This window comes from Tyto alba, unplaced genomic scaffold (assembly GCF_018691265.1).
Source record: "Tyto alba isolate M040663 unplaced genomic scaffold, T.alba_DEE_v4.0 Super-Scaffold_1, whole genome shotgun sequence".
Taxonomy (NCBI): domain Eukaryota; kingdom Metazoa; phylum Chordata; class Aves; order Strigiformes; family Tytonidae; genus Tyto; species Tyto alba.
In genome coordinates, this window is record NW_024881261.1 from 20052280 (window position 1) to 20073135 (window position 20856).

Consider the following 20856-nt stretch of genomic DNA (forward strand, 5'->3'; position numbering starts at 1 on the left):
AGAGAATCCAGGCAAGCTGGGTTGAGATACTTACATATTAAATACTTGATCCTATAAAGATTCTAGTGATATAAAGGTCTGAGTTTCTCACCATTTATGAGTTCTGGGACTGAAACAGATTTGTGGACAAAGGTTGTGGCACAGTGCTAATCCTGTATCTTTTCTTGGTCTTCAGAGTGTGCTGATTGGCCATATGTGGAGGTCTGCATCCACTAGCCTACCTGGGTGTGATAAACAGCTCCTCTACTCTAAGGTAGAAAAGGAGAACCCCCAATTTTAGCAGCAACCAAATTCTAAAACACTGAAGTGTAAGCAAACAGTATTGCTTCAGACATAATTGTTGAGATAAAGATCATGGAATCCTCTGAAATTAGTAAAGAACTATTGGCTTCCTGCTGAAGGTATCATACCTGTTTTAGCAGCTGCTTCCTGGGGAAGGAATGATTTTTTTTTGTTCTTGTTGCTCTTATGAGAATTTGTTTTACTGTGTAGTGTATTGTGACAGGACATGATATGTGTTTTTTGTATCCAGATATTAGGGGGAAACTAATAAGCCTACAGGTAGTCATACTTGCCTAAGATCTACTAAAGAAGTACCAGAACTAAAATTCATCTGCTTCTGTTTCCCTTCAGTGTGGTAGCACAGCCCTTCACTATGCTTGTGAAATGAAAAACCAGGCAGTCATTCCTTTACTGCTTGAGGCTCACGCAGACATTTCTGTAAAGAATCAGGTAAGAAGGTGAAGTTGATAACTACATTTCCTTGTGAAGATGGTGAACCAGCATGTTGTAGGCCTTAGCTGGTGTGCAGCAGTTTAAAAAAGGGTGCACAGCTTCTGTCAGCAGACTTGTTTGCTCTGGGGTATAAAGCAAAGTTTGCTCCATTGCCTCTGTTGGCAAGAACAACTTTGAAGTCCAAATCCTTCACTGCTGGATTTCTACCAGTAAACACTGCTTGCGTGTCCACTGGATTGGCAGTTCTCTTAACTATCTTTATGGTACCTTTTCTTAACTCAGAGCTACTATACAGTTGTTCCTAAAATGCAGGCTGCAGGAGAGCACTAACAGCATTCCTAGGTGCTTTTTGTGCCACTGGACACCATTCTCTGAGAGGGGCTAAGTCAAGTTCCTTCTGCCATCAGAAAAGCTCAAATGTTGCCCAAATGGATATTGACCTGGGAGTATCTGCATTACTGAGTCAAGATGAGTAACATATTGCTCATGTTGCTCTTGAAATCAGGTCTTAGCTTAGCTCTGTACTGACTTTGGACATTAGCCCCAGGAGACAGTCACTGCTGGAGGGGAGGTCTCTACCCCTGGCTTCAGTGAGAGTAGTATTAGACTCAGCATGTTCTGAAACCTTTGTTTTAGAGCAAGGATGTCACAGTGAAACGTACGCAGAAGAGTACTGCATCTGGGTGGCAAATTTGGGAAAGCTCTTTGTACTTGACCTACATCTATCATATTGCAATATATTTCATCTGTTTCTTTCAGGCTGGGGAGACTCCTTTAGATATAGCAAGAAGGCTGCAGTTCTACAACATTGAAAACATGCTAAGGAAAACGTCCTAGTCATCAAGGAGTCTTGAAAATGCAGAAAATTACCTCAGCTGTCAATCTGTCTTGCACAGCAGCAGGAGTCCTGCAGAAGGTTGAGGGCTGTTACTTGATAAAGACTTGGTCCAACTCCACTGTTCCTTGCTGCAGACTTTGACTGTTTTGTGTGAGATTTGTCAGTACCCCCAAGGCCGTGTAGGCTGAAAGGAGTTAATCTGATTTTGATAAGCCATGAATGATTATGTGTTCAAAATATTGCCCTTCCCATCTGCTTCCCCAGTTTTATTACTTAACTTACACAGACTGTGGATTTTGAAAGCTAGCTATAATATTTCTGAAAGCCTAAACATTGCACATGATGGTTGGCAGTCAATGCAAAAATCAAATATCCTTTGGAGTGTATGTTATTTGTTCTGTAGGGGATACACTTGACAACCAAACAACATGCCACAGCAATTTATACAGTCTGGTACCCTTCCTCTTAGTATTTCTCTTCCTACAGTGGGAGTGACTGGGAAAACAGATCTCAGCTTGACACTTCTTTCTTCCATCCCTGCTACAAGTTTCACACACCCCAATTCTCACTATGTTGCTACTAGGGAAGCATTATCTTTGTTGTTTCTTATATGAGAAAGAAAAGAGATTCAATGAGTTACTGGAGACAAAGAAAGCGAATTCCTAGGTTGCTTAATGCATTAAGAAATAATAATGAAAACATGTTTAGTGCAGTAGAGAACCAAGTCTCTTAACTACTTTTCCAATATAAACAGTGTGCTAAAGTAAAAAAATCAGTAAATGAAATGCTGATGGGAATCAGTTGTATCCTTCCCATGGGACTGGACAGGATAGCCTGCGTTTCAGAATGGTGCATGCAACAGGGGATGCATGTACCAAAATAATAATAAATTAATGACTCTTGCATAGGTGAAGACAGAAGAAAACCTGCAGTGGTAAGCAATGTATTAATGTGCCCTGGTGCTTTGTGATTTAATAATGCAGCAATAAAGGGGAATCTCCTTTCAAATGTTGCTGCATCTTGCTTTCTTGGTCTAATGGATCTTTATTTTTGTTGACAGTTTTGGCTATTTCCTGTAAGCTGCCATAAGTTCGGAAGATAGACGCCATGATCAGCATTGGTGATGGCTGCTAGACTAGGTGCATGGGCAAACTGGTGTGTTTTTCCTGTGTTGCAGAACACATGTACATTTTTTGCTGTAATTATTCTATTGGATTCTGACAACTACAAAGTGTCTCGGTTGGGCAATATGAGCTTGAGGCTCCACCCAGGAACACTCTGGGAAACAAAACTACCCAGTCTGAGCTCCTAATAATGAACGCTTTGGGTGTAACCAGAGGACAGACAGCTAAATCAGCTTGTAGGTAAGTACATGTGAAACACTTGCATGGATAACGAAGATGCTACCTCTTTGGGCTAATGGCTGGAAAGGGAAAACAGTTGACTGCCTTCCTATGCTGTATAAATTGCTTGAGCAGACTGGTCAAGACACAGAGTTACATAAAAGTCTGTCTTAGTTTGGGCTGAAATAGAATTAATATTCCTTTTCAGGGACTAGATGAGTGCTGTGTTTTGGATTTAGCTTTGGGTTTGGTATGGGAAAAATGCTGATAGCACACTGATGTTTTCAGCTGCTGCCGAGACTTCAAGGACTCTCCAACTCTCCATGTCCTGCCCGTGCGCAAGGGCACAGGGAGCAGGGAGGGAGCACGGCCACAGCACCTGACCCAAACTGGCCAGTGAAATATTCCATATCATGGAACGTCATGCTCACTATATAAAGGAGGGGTGGCTGGGAAGGGGCTCGCTCTCACTTCCGAGATTGCGATTGTGGGATCTTGGTATCTCGGGGTCGCTGGCCGGGAACGGGCTGGGTATTGGTTAGCAGGTGGTGAGCAATTACGCTGTACATTGCCTGTTTATATATTTCTTTTTGTTTTCCCCCCATCATCGTTATTGTTCTCGTTTTATTGCCATTATTAAACTGTTCTTATCTCAGCCTGCGAGTCTCCCTTCACCCCTCTAATCCCCTCCCCCATTCCCAGGTGGGGAGTGGGAAGGGAGGGTGATTAGCTGCGGTGGTTGGTTGCCGATCAGGCCCAAACCACAACAAAGTCAAAGCTGAGAGCTCAGAATGCTTGCAACAGCTTAATTATCAGCGTCAAGAATAATTATTGGAGTGGAAGCTGTATTGCTTGGAGTGCAGCTTGTCTGATGGGTCTACATCTGGAATGAAGAGATCAGCTGCAATCCATGGTCTTTGAAGTTGGGGGTTTAGAGTGTGTGAAGAAATCTTTGGGTGATGTGTAGGCATGGAGGGCAGGAGAATATTTCTATGAGTTTTTCAGAGGCTGGACTGCTTGATGTTTGGAAGTCATCTATTGCCTGCTCACTTTCTTGCATCTGAAGATCTCTTGGTTGTGTTGACACTATAGGTAAATGTGAGGAGTGAAAAAGGAAAAAAACAAGTTCTCTGTCAAGTGGATAACTGATTTAATTTAAACAAAGGTCAATTGTACTTCAACAGAGAAATGAGCAAATCCCACTTTTGGGTCTTCATGGGAAGACAAATATCTGGCATGGGAATGCCTCTGTGGGTTACACAGATATATATGCACAAGAACAACAAAATTTAGGCTTAGGAAAATCAGTCTTGTAGAAATAAAATCTGTCCACAATAAGTGATCCCTGAAGTGTATGTTCATATGTATTCATATTTTCATCTTTCATTCCTATGCATTGCAAACTTCTCAGGAAGACAGCACTCACAGTAACACTGTGGGAAACCTCAAACTATGAGGAAAAAAGATACAAACAAGTGCAGATAAATACCTACACTGGGATCCATTATGTGTCTGTGTGTTTACCTCTTCCCCATGTATCACCCTTATTGCCACATAGAAATTTTGGAGGTTTTTACTGAGTGAATCAACATTCTTCATGTGGTTTCAAAAGTATTTTCTTATTAGTTCAATGATTTTCCAATACATTTTCTCAGTTGCATCAAGGCCCCAGATGAAATCAAGATGTCCCCAAGCAGGAAAATGCTCATGGTAAATGAGATTAGTAATCCGAGGAAGTAGCTTTGCCATGTCTTTTGGATCTGCAAATTTGTCTTCTCCACCACTCCAAACAGCAATTGGTATGCCTATCTTCTCTATCTTGTATGCAAGAGGAGTAGACTGTAAGAAAAGGAGGAGACCTGAGTGAATGCTGTTGCATCAGAAGTTGTGTTTAGAGAAAAGACTCTGTGCAAGCATCTCTCTTTCCCTACTGCACTCACTGCAGTAAACCAGTAAGCAAGAAGACCACCCTCTCAGTGTCGATTTCTCAAACCCCGTTCCCTGTTGTCCATGAAAAGGAATGATCCATTAAATTCCCGTGTCTTTTCTGAATGCATGTCTGTGAGTTGTCCTGCAGTCTGACACCTACTTGTGCCCCTTGGAGGTGGAGATATGGAAAGAGCAGTGTCTGTGTTTATCAGGCAAGGACTGTGGAGCTTCTTCATGTATATATTTAGGGTGGGAAGATTCTTATATTTTGTTGGGGCACGGAGTGCAACTGTTGGTCTTAGTTGTTATGCCTGGGATTTAAGTGGCAAGGAAATACTTTGGCCATTTATAATTTCACTTTAGAAAATTTTTGAGACAGTGTGTATGGGTAGAAGTAACTGATCATATCTCTGGAGCTTTTCTGTCTGTGAAAAACAGCCTGCCCTGGTACAGCACAGGACACCGCAAGTCATATGTGCTAATTAAAAGTGAAATGATTGTCAGCCAATTGGACAGGTCACTGTAGCTGTGAGATTAATTTCCTCCCTTAATTGAAAGGCAGACCTTGAGGATTTTTGGGGAAGTGAAGATCTTCATATTCATCCAGTTCAAGGACCTGGGTGTGTCTCTTATCCTTTTGGGAATGGCAGGTAAATTGACATGTCGTTGGACACAACTCTGCATCAGTAGGGGAGGCAAAACTTCTCTTAGCTGTCTGCAAGGATCTGTCTATGCCTTGTCTGTGAATAGACTTTTACACTTATAAGTATTGGACTCCAGTGAAACATTACCTCAGACCACTCTCTCCTTCTTTCTGTAGTGCTCAAGGTGCTAAAATCTGAATTATTTCTATTCTTATTTTTGCCAGGACCCAAGGATGGGTTTTCAGGGAAAGCATATTGCCTTACCTGGTTGTATTTCTTCATGTTTTCCTTAGAGCCATAGTCGTAAGCTTGAAATCGGTCTGCACGTCTTATCTGTTAAAAGAACAGATAAAAGGTAAGTGTTGAGAGACCAAGAAGCAAAGTACAGGAGTTGTTTTCTTGCCTGTGATTGAAGGCAAGGCTCGGGCAGTAGACAGGCTTCCAGCAGTACTGAGGATGGATTGTAGGGTGAGCGGTTTCATCTTTTTTCCCCTTGCTAACATTCTCTCCTGATCCTCAGCTGTCATCCTTTGTATGTTGTGTTATTAAAATTTTGCTTGACTGCCTTAGTAAGCTAAAGTTGGGGTCCCTGTTCATGATGCAGAGTCAGGGTTCAGCTGTCACATGGAAAGACATCTGTAATGTCTAGAATGTGTCAGAGCTATTGCTAGTCTAGTGTAATATAAGATCCCTCCTCACTCATCTTGTCTTTTGTGTGTTAGTTTTGTCTAGTCTGCTCAAAGCAGTAGTGACATTTCCAGAGGCTCTGTACTTACAAGACTTTGGCTATACATGAGTTGTGCTCTGACAGCATTTTTGGAGTGGAACATTAGGCATGAGACATTAGTCTTCTTGAGCCTGTGTTGTTTAAAAGACATGATATATGCCCTGCAGGACTGATGAGTGAAGAGCTAGGTGCACATCTGTTTGAGAGTTTTTTATTTGGTTGGGTTTTTTTGTAATTTTATTTTTATTTTGTTTTTTGCACAAGTCTGACAAATAATTTCATTTGTGAGTGGTTGTATGTAATACAGGGTGAGAGAAAGTCAATGTCTGTTTTGTTTAGAAAACCTTGACTTCAAGGTTTCAAGTAGCAGGGAACGTGCTAGAAATCTGCTTGCTGTATTGCATTTGCTATTTTCTTCTATCCTTCTGTATCTGTGTTCGCTTTGTAGCCACTTGACTTTGTTAGAAGCTGGCAAAAAGGCTGTAAAGCCATTGGGTGTCAATGATTTGTCCCCATTTCTTGGCTCTGGGTAGGTGTATCCTGCGGGGATGACTGCTGGGAATTTTTGTCAGGGATGTCCTTGGAAGCACACCTATATTCTGGACCATATTAAGTGTTTGCAGAAATGGGAGGTCTGCCTATAGAATGTATTCAGATATATCCTGGGTCAGCAGGTGCACATGGACACATGCAGTGATGTGTTTCTTGGCTGGAGCTGTCTTGCCCTGGTCTGATTCAGACCATGAGCAGAACAAGTAGAAACCCACCTTTAGAGAACTGTAATCCAGGATCTGGACAGTGACAAGAGTAGCTGAAAGGTTTTTGGAAAAAAATGGCTGTTGGGAACATCACTGTAGAGCAGGGTTGCTTGTCATGTACTGTAGAAGTGTAAGGCAGTTTCCTACTTTGCCGCTTGTGCCAGCAGAAACATTTTTGTGGTTAACTGGGCTTGAGAGGTGATCCAGGATGCAATTACCTCTCTGGGAGAAAAGCTTTAACCTGCATTACTTCTTTGTCTGGCTTATCCCCAGGTTCCTCAAGTTTCCACTACACTCCTACTACCTGCCAAGTTCCTAGACCATGCTTGCATTCTCTTCTGCAGCTTTCAAGGCAAATGTCTTCATAAATAAAAATGAGGGCTGGAAGACACTGAGCCCAACATGCAGAGAGGCCTGATGTGCCCTGGGGAAACCTCAGTGCCTGATACCAGAGGGACAATTCAGGCAATGGTAATGGTCTGGTGAGGTCATGGGAAAGGGTGCTCCTTCTGTGCGAGGTGCTCACAGCAGCACGTGAGAAGGTGTGAGGGGAAGTTTCCCAGATCCACCACATCTGGACTTCCCTGTAGGTTATCGGTTGCATAAAAAGCAGTAATAAGTTTATATGTTAGTATGCAGTTATACCTGACGCCAATGAATAATGTTCTGTACTGATGTTCCAGCAGGGGAATGTCCTACGTATGTATCTATTCGACTCTGGAGAGAAAACAGAAGCGTTATAAAGGCAGTGATCCAGTGCTGTGACATAATAAAGCTGTGAAGGACCTGAGTAACACACTGCTGTTGTGTTAAAACCCCATTTTAATAGAATATTCTTCAAATATTAGACAGGAAACTGAGAAGCAGTTTTAGAAATAGCTGGTTAATAATATACATCTGCATGCTTTCTCCATGAAAGTGAGTCTATCTGATGAAGACAGTACTACTGTGGGATCCCGTGGTCCAACAACAACCTTTCAGTCCTTTCAAAGTAGATTCCTCACCTCACACCAAACCCCCATGCACGTGTCTTTTGAAGATTTGTTTTTTCTCTTCATTTTACTCCTAGTGCTGAAGAAGTCAGCTTATAAGGCATTGATTTTTCTTCTGTTTACATTTTTTTTAGTTCTGTTAAGGAGATGTTCCAATTCCATCTCCCTGGTTTCCTCCTCAGACTTGCTCTGTTGCCCTGAGAACCACATTAGCGACTTAACCCAAGTCAGGAAGGATCATTAATGATTTAGCTCTTCAATTCAAAAGGGCTTCAATGCTTTTAATTGCTTTTGCATTGAACCTTTGATTCTCACTGCTTTCCCATATATGCTTTTACTAGTGGTTATAGATGGAGAAAAATAGGTCCCAGTCTTTACAGATATTGCAGTAATAAACATTGCACAGGCCAGCTTCTTCATACTTTGACCACTCTAAAGGGGATTTAAGACACACTACAGTGTCCATATGTTGGCAAGCACAGGTACAACTCTCCTGTCCTCTCTGACTGATTCACTAGTCTATGTGAATCCCACTGCGGGTGTGTTGCACCCCTCAGGCACAGTGCAAGGACTTCCTGTAGCTCTACATGTTGTGGATTGAGCTGCTGGCCCCTAAGAACAACAAAAATGGGAAAATGCCCCTTACAGTAGTTTTATGAGACCGAGTTCTTGTTCAAGTAGTCTGAAAAATGGGAAGAGGAAAAGAGCTTTTTCCTTTCTTCCAGTGTTCAAAGGACCCTGGTGTTTGCATGCTAAGAAAGGGAACTGGGAACTGTATTACCAAGAAGTCTGACTCCATCATTTGTTAGCTCTTTTTGAAGAGCATCTGTGTATGACCAAAATCTGGTTGGCTTAGCCCCAAAAGGGGGCACATCTATTGACATGCACAATATAGCTCCAGACTGAATTCAGTCCTTTCGTTTTGGGATTGGAATGTGCCTAGATGTTGATCCCATCCAGAATTAGCTCTAGTCTTGTTTGGCACTGTTCACATCCCACAATGTCCTGACATTCCCTCAGTCTGCTGAGAACTACATTATGGTTTATGTGCATTTACATGCATAACAGTTACTAGATAAGGATAGAGTGCACAAATGTAACTTCCAAAATCACATTAGTTCTACTTTGAGTAGGTGTTTTTGCATAAACTTACCGTGTTCAGATTTTTTATGTTGCCTCCAGCTATGTAACACAGTACATGGCCACAAAACTTATCCAGGTCTGTACAGAATTGTGTCACAGGTCCTTTCAGAAGTCCAATCTGGTGCAGGGCCCCTTTGCAGCCAAGTACTAACTGTGGAAAGGGAAAAGTGCAACACTTTTTTTTTTTTTTTTTTTTCCTCTTTACAGGAGCATTTTATGCAGGAAACTGTTGCTAATAGCCTAGAAGCCTAACTCAGTATTCAAAGATTGCTGAAACAGCTTACTGTCCCAATACCCCTTAAAACACATTGACGTTATCATTCCTTCTTCATATTACTGGCATAAATTCTGGAGGAAGCCATCCTTCCATTTCTAGTGTAGTGACCTCAATGCTCAATCGTTTCTGAAGTCCCAGAGATTGTCATGGCTAGTATTGCAGCTCTGGTTTAGTTCCTCCTGCATGAGGCCAGTAAAATATTAGTTAACAGCAAGAGTCCTATGATGAGACAGAGTTTCACAAATCTCCTACTTCACTGGAACCTGCTTCTACAAGCCCTATATCTCCAGTATTTTCCTCACAGAGTTTGGGAACAGATTTTTCAAGAGCACTTGATTCATCCCAAGCTCAGTATCAGCATATCACCTGTTTGGGAACACTTTGTCTCAGATTGAGTAAACCTTGTGAAGGTATGTTAGGCATTAAGCCTCTTTGAAGGAAAAATAACATACCCTGAGCAGTGGTTCAGGAACACTTATTATCTTAATCAGAGGGCTTGTAGCATGTGAGCATGTGATTACTGGACCCAAAGCACAGAACATTTTCACCCGTTTAGCCAGCTCATGGTATGTAGAAAATGCTATGAAGCCTGTAAACACAGAAGAGACAGTCTGAGTTAGTGAAGACATCTTCCACAGAAAAAAAAAATAAATAAGCAGTAAGTAGCAAACAAGAAGTGAACTAGATTTGCAGTCCATTGTCTGTTGTCCATATTTGTCTGTGCTGCGTGTTTTATCTAAGGCAAGTGTTGAAGCTAAGTCCTGAAATGAATTTTATTTGGGAGGCAAAGTTCATTCTGAGGTTTAGAGCATGTCTGAACATTACCTTTATCAGAAAAGGTTTTTGTAGGCAACATGTCAATGAGGTTTTCACGATAAAATCAATTCTCTCTTAAGTTCATAAAACTCATAAAAAATTAGTTTTTCAGATTATAGTCTCTAAAGGTCTATGCATGTTTATGCTTCCATGAAACTGTAAAATAATTAGCTGAATACTGGGAGCTCTGAGTGTTTTCAACTGATTGTTTGCATCAAAGGCAGCTGAAGAAAGCCTAGATGATTAGTTAGTTTTGCCATGAGGGTCTTTAAATACTCTTATGGCAGGAAAAGAAAGAAAAGGTCCGGAGCTGTGACAATATGTGATTTTCCCACATTTCTCTCTCTTTTTTTCTGGGTCATTTACACTAATGAACTGGTAGTTGCTCAGTTCTAATCAATGTCTATTCATTAATCTTACACATTAACCATAAACATCAATAAACATTCAGATGAGGATAAAAGAAAGTTAGTTGCATTCAGAGACCATGAAGTGAGTTAATGCTAAAGGCTGACACTAAGAGAAAATAAGTTATTAATGTTTTTTCTTCCCTAATTTTCAGTGTCTAGCAGTACGTTTTTAAACAGTAATGTGGCCACATATAAATTGTAAGGCTGCCACTAAGTCACATGACTTAGTAATGTCGAGGGTGTTTTTCCTTGTCTTCTGTTATTTGAAATGATGTATTATATGTGCTGTTTTATCTTTTTAGTTTTTCCTTCCTGTTTACAAGGAAAATAATTGTATGTCTTAATACAAAAGATAAAGAAAATTATTGTTGCTGAGAATTTGAGTAAAATACCCAGTGCCAGTACCTGAGGTACCCAGTAAATAATCACTTTCATGTTTCTGATTATTTAGAGAATTGAACTGTATTTGGATATGCTATTAGGTTTCTTTGTTTATTAAGGGTAACCAAAGATAGTTTTAGAAGTTTTGCACATCTTCCAAATCTCAACTCAGAAAGCACTTCTATTCTACATTTGCTAGCTCTCCACAAACAAGAAAAACAATTGAATCAATGAAAAGACCCACTTACTGATCAGATAGGAACATAAATGGTTGTGAACTGTGTGTGCCCTGACATTACCTGCTGTTGAGCCTTCAGAGTGACCAACATAGTATACATACTTCTGTCCAGTTTTATTCATGATGAAGTACAGTTCCGCTGGAATATCGTATTTACCCATTTCATCGAAGCTACAGGGAAGAAACACAAAAAACTAGCAGACAATTTGGCTATCACAGTGTGAGTTACTGAATGCCAGTTTTGTGTCTTGCACCAAGCAGATCCCATTGAAAGATGAGGTTGCATGCTTTGTCTGCATTCTTGCTTGAGTTGGGGAAGGGGGTAGAGGGATGTAGCTATACTGTCAGGCTGCCTGATGCCTTGGGCTCTCTGCAGAGGAGGTGCCAATTTCACCTGTCAGTTGCAGCCCTTGGGGAACTGAATTTAACAAGTGCTTTCACTAGCATGGGTTACAAAACACATTTCTCTCTTGGTTGATTTCAGTTGTGACTGATCAGAGATTTCTGGACAAGGCTGCTCAGCCTGTTCCAGCTGATGTTCTTGCTCTCCCTGTCCACAGTATGGTCTCCCTTTTCCTCAGCATCCCATTTCATTTCCCAGTGTCTGAAATCTCTTCCCCAGCCAGTGCTCCCAACTCTGTGTAGTAGTAAGCATCCTTCTTTGTCTGGTTCTTTACTCTCCTTTGTTGGTGTAGACCCTGATCTGATGCTGGTTTAGGTAAAAAACATCAGGCTGAGGCTTTCTAGTCCCCTCAGAGTTTCTGTCTTGAGTAGTTTTCCCTCTACAGAGTACCTGAACTGCCAGAACGCTTTCTGGCTGGGATTAAGGGTCTTGTGTTTTAAAGACCAAGTGTTCCCTCGGCTGTTTCCCATCCAGACATCATAGCCAGCATCTGCGAGGAGGAAGCCCAAGCTGTTGTTGGGCAGGTTAGAAATCCAGTGGGTAGCATCTCCTAGAAAAGCATGCTGTAGGAAGACTACAGGCTTTTGCCCTGGAAAAGATGAAAGTATTCTTATATTGGAGCAGTAGTTAACGTAGTATATTTAAGATTGGGGTGCAGACTTTAGTTTGTGAGAGGTTTTAAATCTTTCCTTCTTCAAGAAGCTCCCAGGAGAACTATGCATAGATATCAGTCTGAGAAACCTGAAGGATTTGTTCCATTCAAGCAGGAATCATTTAATGACATTTCATAACCATTTCATGTCAGGTCTGGCAAATAAAAAAATTAACTGTCCCCACCTCCTCTTGCACTGGAAAGCAAAACTTACAGGTCCCTGTATTGAAACCATCTACGCACAGTTGAAAACTTCTGAAGGCATAACAGTGTGTGGAAGACAATAATTCATCCAAAGAAACATATCTACTCATAGGTCTATTCAGTAACCAAATGAGCAAGGCTGAGAGGCCCCTCATCCAACTTTGACTAACCTTACTTTGAGAGTGAGACTGATCCAGATAATCTCCAAAGTAGGAGATCCAAATAGTAGGAGTCATTCAAAATAAATTAGTCTATAATTAAAACAAGGACTAATAAACAAAGTAGCAGTATCCAGGGTACCTTGAATTCCAGGTAGAAAATTTTATTCCATTCAGAAAATGTGATGAAAAAGATTAAATACATTTGCTTCTCATTGATGACCTGATTTCTTATCACCTTCCCTAAGAATACCTCTGTCTTTCAGAAGGCTGGGAATGAATGTTCATATGCCTACCCTGAGAGGCTTTGTTGCTGGGCTTCTATTTTAAATGCTTATTATGTAGGGTGTTAATGCAAAACCAAAATCCAATCCACCTGAGAGAAAAAAACTGGAACACAACAAAATTATTAGAAAAGTCTGAAAAAAGAACAGAGACACTGAATGTGTGGCCTTCAGATGGATACAGAATTCAGACTACACTCCTTACTAGGTGCTCTTGCTGAGATGGAAAGGTGTGGAACATGCCATTGTATATGCAAAAGGGGAAAGATGGGGGACCCATGTGGAAATTGGCTCTTAGATTTTCTTTATGTCCTACACTGTGTCATACCTGTATTTTGGTTGTTCCTCCCAGCAGGAATTCTGAAAACACCAAGAATGTATCCATCCTCTGTGGTAACTTGATATTCCTCACTGGGGTATCCATGATATCTGATTATTTCACTCTGTGGGAAAGGAGATTTTGTTAATGTGCAAGTCGTCCTGTATTAGAGAGTAATCAAGCTGAGCAGTGTGGATATAGGCTGTTCTATGATGGTAGTGCAAGGCCTCTGGCCACAGAGACCACGGCTGAGAATAAGTACTACTGAGCTTGTGAAAAGATACATCAAAGTCTTCTTCAGACCTGCTTAGGTGGTAGTTGTCTGGTATCTGACCCCCTATTATGGGACAAAGCAGAACTGTATTGAGTCACTAACCTTTTGGGAGATAATTTGTCATGTTTTGCAAGGCTGGTACACATCATACCTTTCTACAGATTAAATATGTAGCAGTATCTGTATAAGTCAGTGTCAAAAGCTATGGGTTCTGGTCCATAATGAATCCTTTCTTGCCAAAGTGTGGTTAGGCAAGCCATGAAGACAAGGCAAACAAAGGTGGAGCTCTTGTCAATAAGGAACTCATGAGACCATCTACACCTGATTTTTCGTATGCTGTGAGGAAATCTTTGGTGATTCAGAGCAAGGGATTACTTTGTGTTGTGAGAATCTGCTGTTTGAAGAAGGGGCTTAATCTCCCTTGCCATTGTACTGAACAAACAGATTGTTACAGAAGGGGAAGACTTTGCTTCCTTTGAAACTAGAAACCAGCCTTTGCCTTCACTGCAAAGGGGTTCTCTCTGGAAGCTCAGACTGTTTGGATAGGAGCATCAGTTTCTTCTAGGCTGGTACTCCCTATCGTAGTGCTGAAGGGATCTTTGTCCTCTTGCCAGGTTTGCACTCTTCCCTTCTTTGTGTGGTAGCCCAAAATATCAACATGTGTTGAGAAAGTTGACTGCAAATAAGCATCATGAGGCATGACCCAGACTTGTGTTCATCATATATCTGTTGAGGTTCACCCTAAATGCAGACAGTCTGTTGTTCAGTTTGGGATAGACTGGATCTTGTGGTCTGTACTCTGGCCACAGTCCAGGGCTGAGTCCTGTTGCTGGTGTCAAAATTCAGTAGCCTGGATCTCCAGTTTCCCTTTGGGGGTTCTGGGCAGTTGTCCAGCCTTGGAGCCAAAAGTAATAGCCAGCACTCTCCATTGCAGTGCCACATGTCTGTCCTCATGCAATGTGAAAGAGTGACATCTGTCCCTGACACATTCAGAACTGGCCCTCATTGCAGCGGTGACTCTAATGCAGTGGTTTTGGAAAAGACAGGCTGGGAAAATGGGAAATGTGGAAGGGGTCATTCTTAGCCTCCTGACAGGGACTATAGTGATGCGGTGGGGTGGTGTTACGTGGAGAGACACTTTAGAAAGAAAGGGAGAGAAAGTGACCCAACTTACAACGTTCATAAAACATTCGGGGTTGCGAGTCTTCCTGCACTGGCTTGTGTCTGAATTCAGAGTGGAAAGTGTTGTAAATCCTGCTGAAAAGACAATTCCTTGGGAGCAGAGCAGCACAAGGAGGTACCACATCTTGGGGCTGTATGAAAGAGCACATGCAAGTGTGTTTGTGTTAGGAAGAGAGTGCTGTGGAATTCCACAGGAAGACCCAAGTGTGGAGTCTCCTGAAGGTTGCCTAAGGTCTGTTCCCCAAGGGTCTGCCAGAATAAGTACCTGTGTGAGGAAGGACTGTCCACAGCTCACACTGTGTAACAGGGAGGGTTGCAGAACAGGTGAGGAAAACACTTGTGATACCCTGTGAGAATATGCCTGCACACCGTGCAGATGACAAGGCAGCTGTTGTTGGTAGACAAGGCCAGGTCTTGGCGTGAGTCTAGCAGAAGCTTGACAAAGAATTATGAGTGCCTGAGCTGACCACCACCCAGCTTGTCTGCTTTTATCTGCCTCTGTTTCTCTGCCAGCAGGAGAAGTGAAAGGAGAAAAAAGCACCGTTTTTTTCCTGTCTCCTCAGGAATGGAGAGAGGTTTGTGATGGGCTCTCTTTCCAGCTGCCCTCTCTTCCCTTGGAATCAAATGCCATTCTTGGTGCTGGTCAGTGGTATGCTGGGGTAAGGGATCAGTCAGAGAGTCCTGTGAGGGGTTGTGCAAGGGCCAGGATTGATTCAGAGACTCTGGGAGGAGATGTAATGGGCTTAGGGAAACATGCTTGAGCCATATCAGTGCCAGCTTCTGCTTTCACCATGGGGTGATGTGGCCCAGACCAGGTTCAAGTTCTGTTTGAAATTAGTTCCTCTGAGAATATGAAGCAAACGAGGTGATCATGTGTGGCTCCCCAGAAGCCCCATGAGTCAGTTCCCAGTCAAACATGCCTTTCAGACTGAATCTGAGTCATCTAGGTCTCCATTTACCATCCCCTCAGGCTTCTTCACCAGTCACTTGCTGCCCACTTCTTCCAAGAACCTGCTTTGCTATCCCCAGAACATTGCATTTTTCCGACTGCTACTTCTTGAGCCCAAAGTTTCTGTCTCAAAATTGATGGCTGCCACCAGCTGAGAAACCACGGAATGATTTGGTTCTCGAGCAGTAAACAATGGATCCTGAGATTGCCTTCATGTTGCCTGCATGTGTGAGGAAAGAATGAGAGCTGTGAAGAGAAAAATAGCAGCCTTTCTGCACGTGGATAAAGACTATAAAGATCAGGCAGGATATCTAAATGTTCAACAGTAGAATCCATGGGACAAAAAGGACATGTAATGCAATGTAAGGCTTCAGCTCATCAAGGCATCTAGTAAAATTGCCTCACCAGTAATGACTGGGGACATTACTGCTCTTGCAGGCTTGGTTTCCTTAGAAGAAGAGGGCATGGTTATGTTAGTTTACCTTTCTGTCCATCCTGTAATTAACTTTTGATGTAATTGGTAAATATCTGCCGAGTTCAGCACTGAGATACAAGCCTGTAAGCTAATGGGATTCACAGGAGCTCCTGAGGACTGTTTTCTGGGGAAGGACTGCTCAACAGGGTTAGTGCCTTGCTGGGGGGGAGGCAGGCCAAAGGCAGCTGTTGCATGTTCTGCAACCAGCTGAGCAGTCAGCAAGAGGGAACTAGCCTACTAGTCAGTGTCCATGTAACTTCAAAGTAGCCACAGCAAGCATGGCTGGGCATCAGGGTTTGTGAGAGAATTTCATAGGAGACCTTCCTGTATTATAGTTTGCATTGGAAATTAAACAGACTCGGGAAAAAAGTCTTTCCAAAACCAGGCATTGCTAGTTCCACTAGACATAGAGAACCCAGTTTTTAATGAAGAACAGAGGTTCTCATGCAGCCACATGTTTCTGGATTCTGCTTCTGGCATAAGACATCTGCTATGATGAGACATGCTGCTCTGCTAAGTTTATTTGGACTCAGAAACGGAGCTACAGATCAAGAGAAAATAAGAGAATATTCTCTGGCAAGTAATGAGGAAGATGCGCAGGATTTGTGGGAGTGAGGTAACCAAGAGATTTTTGCATCTTTAAATCTCCTGATTGGAGAATAAGTTTCAACTTTTTCTGATCTTCAATTTAACCTTTAAATTTGACTGAACAAATTTAAAGAAGTCAAACCTCATGAGTCATCAGACAGTTGGAATGAAGCGACGTTTGGAAACACCCAAAACTTTAAATTTGGCATCAAAACACACTCCATTCGATTCCCTTTGTATATCAAATCCTTCTTAATTTTTATTGTCCAAACAGGAAGCCTCACAACTACATACTCAGCACAACACTTTTGCTTTCTGCTGTTTTACTCTGTTCTAATGGGAGTAGTATATGCCTCCCTCTCCTTGCACGGGGAATCTCATTTGTGAAGAAAAAGTTCTGCTAATGTCTCAGCTTGTTTTCAAATCACTACCAAGACTAGTTGAGGCAATGCAGAGACTAAATTATTCCTCTTGTTAGGGCAAACATTTCTGAATTCACCCTATGATCACCTGGCTTTGCTGACATGGCTTATGGACTTCCAGATATTCACCTTTTAAATCAGATACAGCAGGCTAAGAAATAGCAATCTTGGCAGGCCACTGATCCCTTTAGCTTCAGGAATAAAGACAGTTAGGAGATGTGAACAGCTGTTTTTATCTAGCAAGACAAAGTAATAAGGAAATATTGGTCATGGTAAACTGTCATAGAAGAACATAGAAAGAAACAAGGTCAGAGAGAGAAATACCCTTGAAAGTTCTTTAGGTACTTTTAAGATTTAGTGAAACTAAGATACAAGCCCTTCAGAAATTCATCCATTTATCCTTGTGTTTTAAGAAGTCTAAAATTTATTCCATATAAGCTGTAAGGCATTCACACACCAACCAGAGAAACAACTCTGACTAAATGCATATGAGAATCTTCTGCATAACTCACAAAACATACATGCGCATTATACTGCGACAGTTTACACACACTGTCGCAATGCTGGGACTTTCATTCCCTTGTTCTCAGACTGAAGAAAGCAAGTAGAAGAAAATTAAATAGTTGCTCTTTTCTCTTCCTTTTGTGCAGGTCAAACTTCTTTGTCTTCTAATTTGAGCAGACGCACTTCTGTTCATAGCAATAGGCTTACAGATTAGAGAGGCAAAAAGCTGTCTATTCTTACAAGCAACTGCGCAAAACCGAGACTGCACATCTTTATGTAGAAAGGCAACAGAGAAAAAGGCCGTGAACATGTATGTATAAGCAACTTACCTCCGCTTTGACTGCCTTGATTGTGTCTTCTGCTGCAGTTCCTGGTCTGTCTCCACTAGCAGACTGATTCACTGGCAGAAACCTGCGCAGATAAAAGGAAGTCAAAACATAATGAGCGCTTCAGTGTAGCAGCCGTGAGTGTCATGAGTTGGCAGCTTGTATTATAGAGCGTGTTTAAGTGCTGATTTGGCAGTGCTTCAGAAGTGAGGAAATCTTTGTGATGAAAAAGATCTTCTGTTTAAATTCACAAACCCAAAATGCACCATGCAGCAAGAGAGTTTAAGAAGTACTTGCAAATCAGTGGTTAGGATCTTTAGTTGGGACATGGGTGTTCCAATTCCCTGAGGCTGTGGTGGATCTTGACCTCTACTGTTGCCCAACTGAGGGGCTGTTCTAAATGTAATCTTTTAGGATGAAGAGGAGGAAGTATCCAGCTTCCCTCAACATATATTTTGGTTTATGTTAACTTTAAGTTCAACATTACAGTCTGTTCTAAGTCTGTTTTTCAGTGAGAAGCACAGCTTATGAAACCCATCTTATTCTACGTTAGTCACTTAGAGTTGACATACGGTTTCTGTAGGGACCCTTTGGTGTCAAAGAAGGTTTGAACATATCATATGACCTTCCTCCCAGTGAGGGAACAAACAGGGGTTCTTATTTCTCCAAGACATTTTCATCAACTCTGAAAACATAGTATCTTTGGAGATCCTTGCCCAACTGCTGAAATAGTTGCAGTCACTCCAGGGGTTCAGTCCTCACTGAAATTAGCTCAGTGACCATGAGTAGAAGGACATGTTCTGTGTCCTTAGGCAGCTGGGTTACAAAGTGAAATCCTCCTACATAAGGACCAGCCTTTTCAGCCAATTAACTCATAAGTGGCTTCAGAAGAACTTGTGTTTCATCATGGACTGATGAGCATGTAGAAGAAAACCAGATGAAAGGGTTGTGTTCTTGGGAACACTGTTGTAAATAATATGATGTTTTTGGCTGGTGGGGGAAGGAATGGAGTGAAATTAGAACAGGGTGTCAGTGAAGCCACAGTAACAGTTGATTTATGTACAAAGTAGAGAACATTGTTTGGTATGGTGAAAAAAGTAATTTGGTAATTTCTCCATGAAAAGCATTACAACTCAGCTCTTAGATGACTTAGAAGTCTCTAAGTGACAGTAACTTTAATTAAACCATAAATTAATCACTCAGAAGGGCTTCTGTGACATGATGTCTAGTCCATCCTCATGTCCCAAGGTGGGATCAACAGTCCGCATGATGTTTCCAATGCTGCTTGCCCAACCTGTTTTTACTGATTTTCCAGAAAATTCGACACCCTGCCTCCTCTATGGTCTCTCAGGTTGCACAGCTGCAATCTTCTTCCTAGGTGAATTTAGGGGATGCTCTGGTTTCTTTCAGGTATCTTGCTATTGCATTTCCCATTGTAACTATTGAAAACTCATAAAGTAGGTCTCAAGTCCTCATGTGTTTCTCCTATAAGCAGTGAGTTAATTGAAGGGCTGACTCTCTGGAGGGTATTTGTCAGCAGGAGTTCATACTGGGTGTACAAAATGTTCTTGTCTGTAGGGGAGCTATTTTGTTTGGATCAAGCTCTGCTTACATTCATGGAGCGCAAGAAAAGAAGACAGGCTTCAGCAGTGGGATCAGGTGATCAAACAGGTCTCTTGTTTGTCTTAGAAGGGAAAAGAGCATAAATGGTATCAACAATGGTTAATTTATTCATCTAATGAACCATTTTGCAGAGTGAGACACTGACCCTTTAGTTATATAATGTCAGCAGTGAACTGTCTTAGTGTAACAGCTGTACCTGCCCTGGTAAGCATCCCAGTCTTGGCCCATGACAACATTTTATTCAAATGAGAATGAGGGTGTCATGATGAAAGGAAACCCCTAAAAGCACTGTGTTTCTTTCCACAGTGAAGCTAATGGCATTTCATTCTGGAGGGACAGTGACCCATAATGATGTAACCTAATAACCATGGAGGCTACCCTTCACGTGAGTCTTTGTGCATTCAATACCTATTTGAAACAAGATTGGCAAACCAGAGTTCTCCCAGGAAATTAAATAGAATGACACTTTCTTCAGCACTGTTTTCAAAGTAGCCCTTCCCACTAATGTGCTGTAAATACCCATAGGGTGGAGATAATGGATTCTTTCTAGAGATGTTTGGATACTTTTTGTTTTAGTGTTTAAACCCCAAAGAGACTTCTCAGAGGCATGATAAAGGCTAGAACAGCCCAGTTATGTGGTAGCCTGAGGATTCCATGTGAAATAGCAGGAGATGTGAAGTTCCTGCTGGGTTCAGTGTAACTTTGAACCAGTGTCCCACTGAAGCGCTGTCACTGCCAAGATGAAATCAGCTCCTTTCTCCCACCCTGGAGAGTTCATGTATACAGATCCTGAAAGTGTTTCAGCCGAGGCTGAGTCTGTCAAGATTTCTCTATCTCAGGGGGTGCCTTGAACCCAAGTTTTCCATCTTCCAGGTCCATGCTTGAACCACAAGACTGGTTATTGTTTTCTGCTGGGTCTACCCTCCCTGTGTCCCTTGCTTTTCCTCATGAAAAATGAGTGGTCCTGTTGCAAATGAAGACAAACCATCTTCTTTTCAGGAGTGAGTTTTTTGTGTGAACTCAGTTTTTACTTTCTGGTCATTGTTAATTTAAACATAAAATTAATCAATACCATAACTGCTAGAATTGGTCTTGACTTACATTATGCTTTTCAATAACTGCTAATCCAATAAACTGAGAAATAATACGAAGAATGGAAAACGTCTTAAGATCACTGACCATATCCAGAGAAAGTCAGTGCTTTCATTACTGTTAGAGTTTAAAGAAGAGAGCAGGCTTCAAGAAAATCCTGTCTTCCATTA

The 20856-nt window shown here is 41.7% G+C and overlaps 2 protein-coding genes across 6 annotated transcripts in view; one reads left to right on the forward strand and one right to left on the reverse strand.

Moving 5' to 3' along the window:
• The window catches only part of ANKRD22 (ankyrin repeat domain 22), a 30042-nt gene extending 27461 nt beyond the window's left edge, over window positions 1-2581 (forward strand). For all 4 annotated transcript variants that reach the window (XM_033001775.2, XM_042788954.1, XM_033001774.2 and 1 more), the window contains 2 exons: window positions 634-732; window positions 1495-2581. In XM_033001775.2, coding sequence (XP_032857666.1) covers window positions 634-732; window positions 1495-1572 — 177 coding nt within the window. In that variant the 3' untranslated portion in view covers window positions 1573-2581. The remainder of the gene's footprint in view (window positions 1-633; window positions 733-1494) is intronic.
• A 1935-nt stretch (window positions 2582-4516) lies between these two features.
• On the reverse strand, window positions 4517-18190 carry LOC104366969 (lysosomal acid lipase/cholesteryl ester hydrolase). Of its 2 annotated transcripts, XM_033001768.2 has the most exons (10): window positions 17975-18190; window positions 14700-14838; window positions 13261-13375; window positions 12025-12223; window positions 11293-11402; window positions 9839-9975; window positions 9120-9260; window positions 7620-7691; window positions 5754-5822; window positions 4517-4755 (listed from the first exon to the last, which is right to left on the reverse strand). In XM_033001768.2, the coding sequence occupies exons 2-10, from the start codon at window positions 14829-14831 to the stop codon at window positions 4522-4524; spliced, it is 1209 nt and encodes a 402-aa protein (XP_032857659.2). In that variant the 5' UTR covers window positions 14832-14838; window positions 17975-18190; the 3' UTR covers window positions 4517-4521. The 2 variants fall into 2 exon arrangements, with proteins under 2 accessions (XP_032857659.2, XP_032857661.2); XM_033001770.2 differs by lacking the exon at window positions 14700-14838 and having other exon boundaries at window positions 17975-18092.
• Between the last annotated feature and the right edge of the window lie 2666 nt (window positions 18191-20856).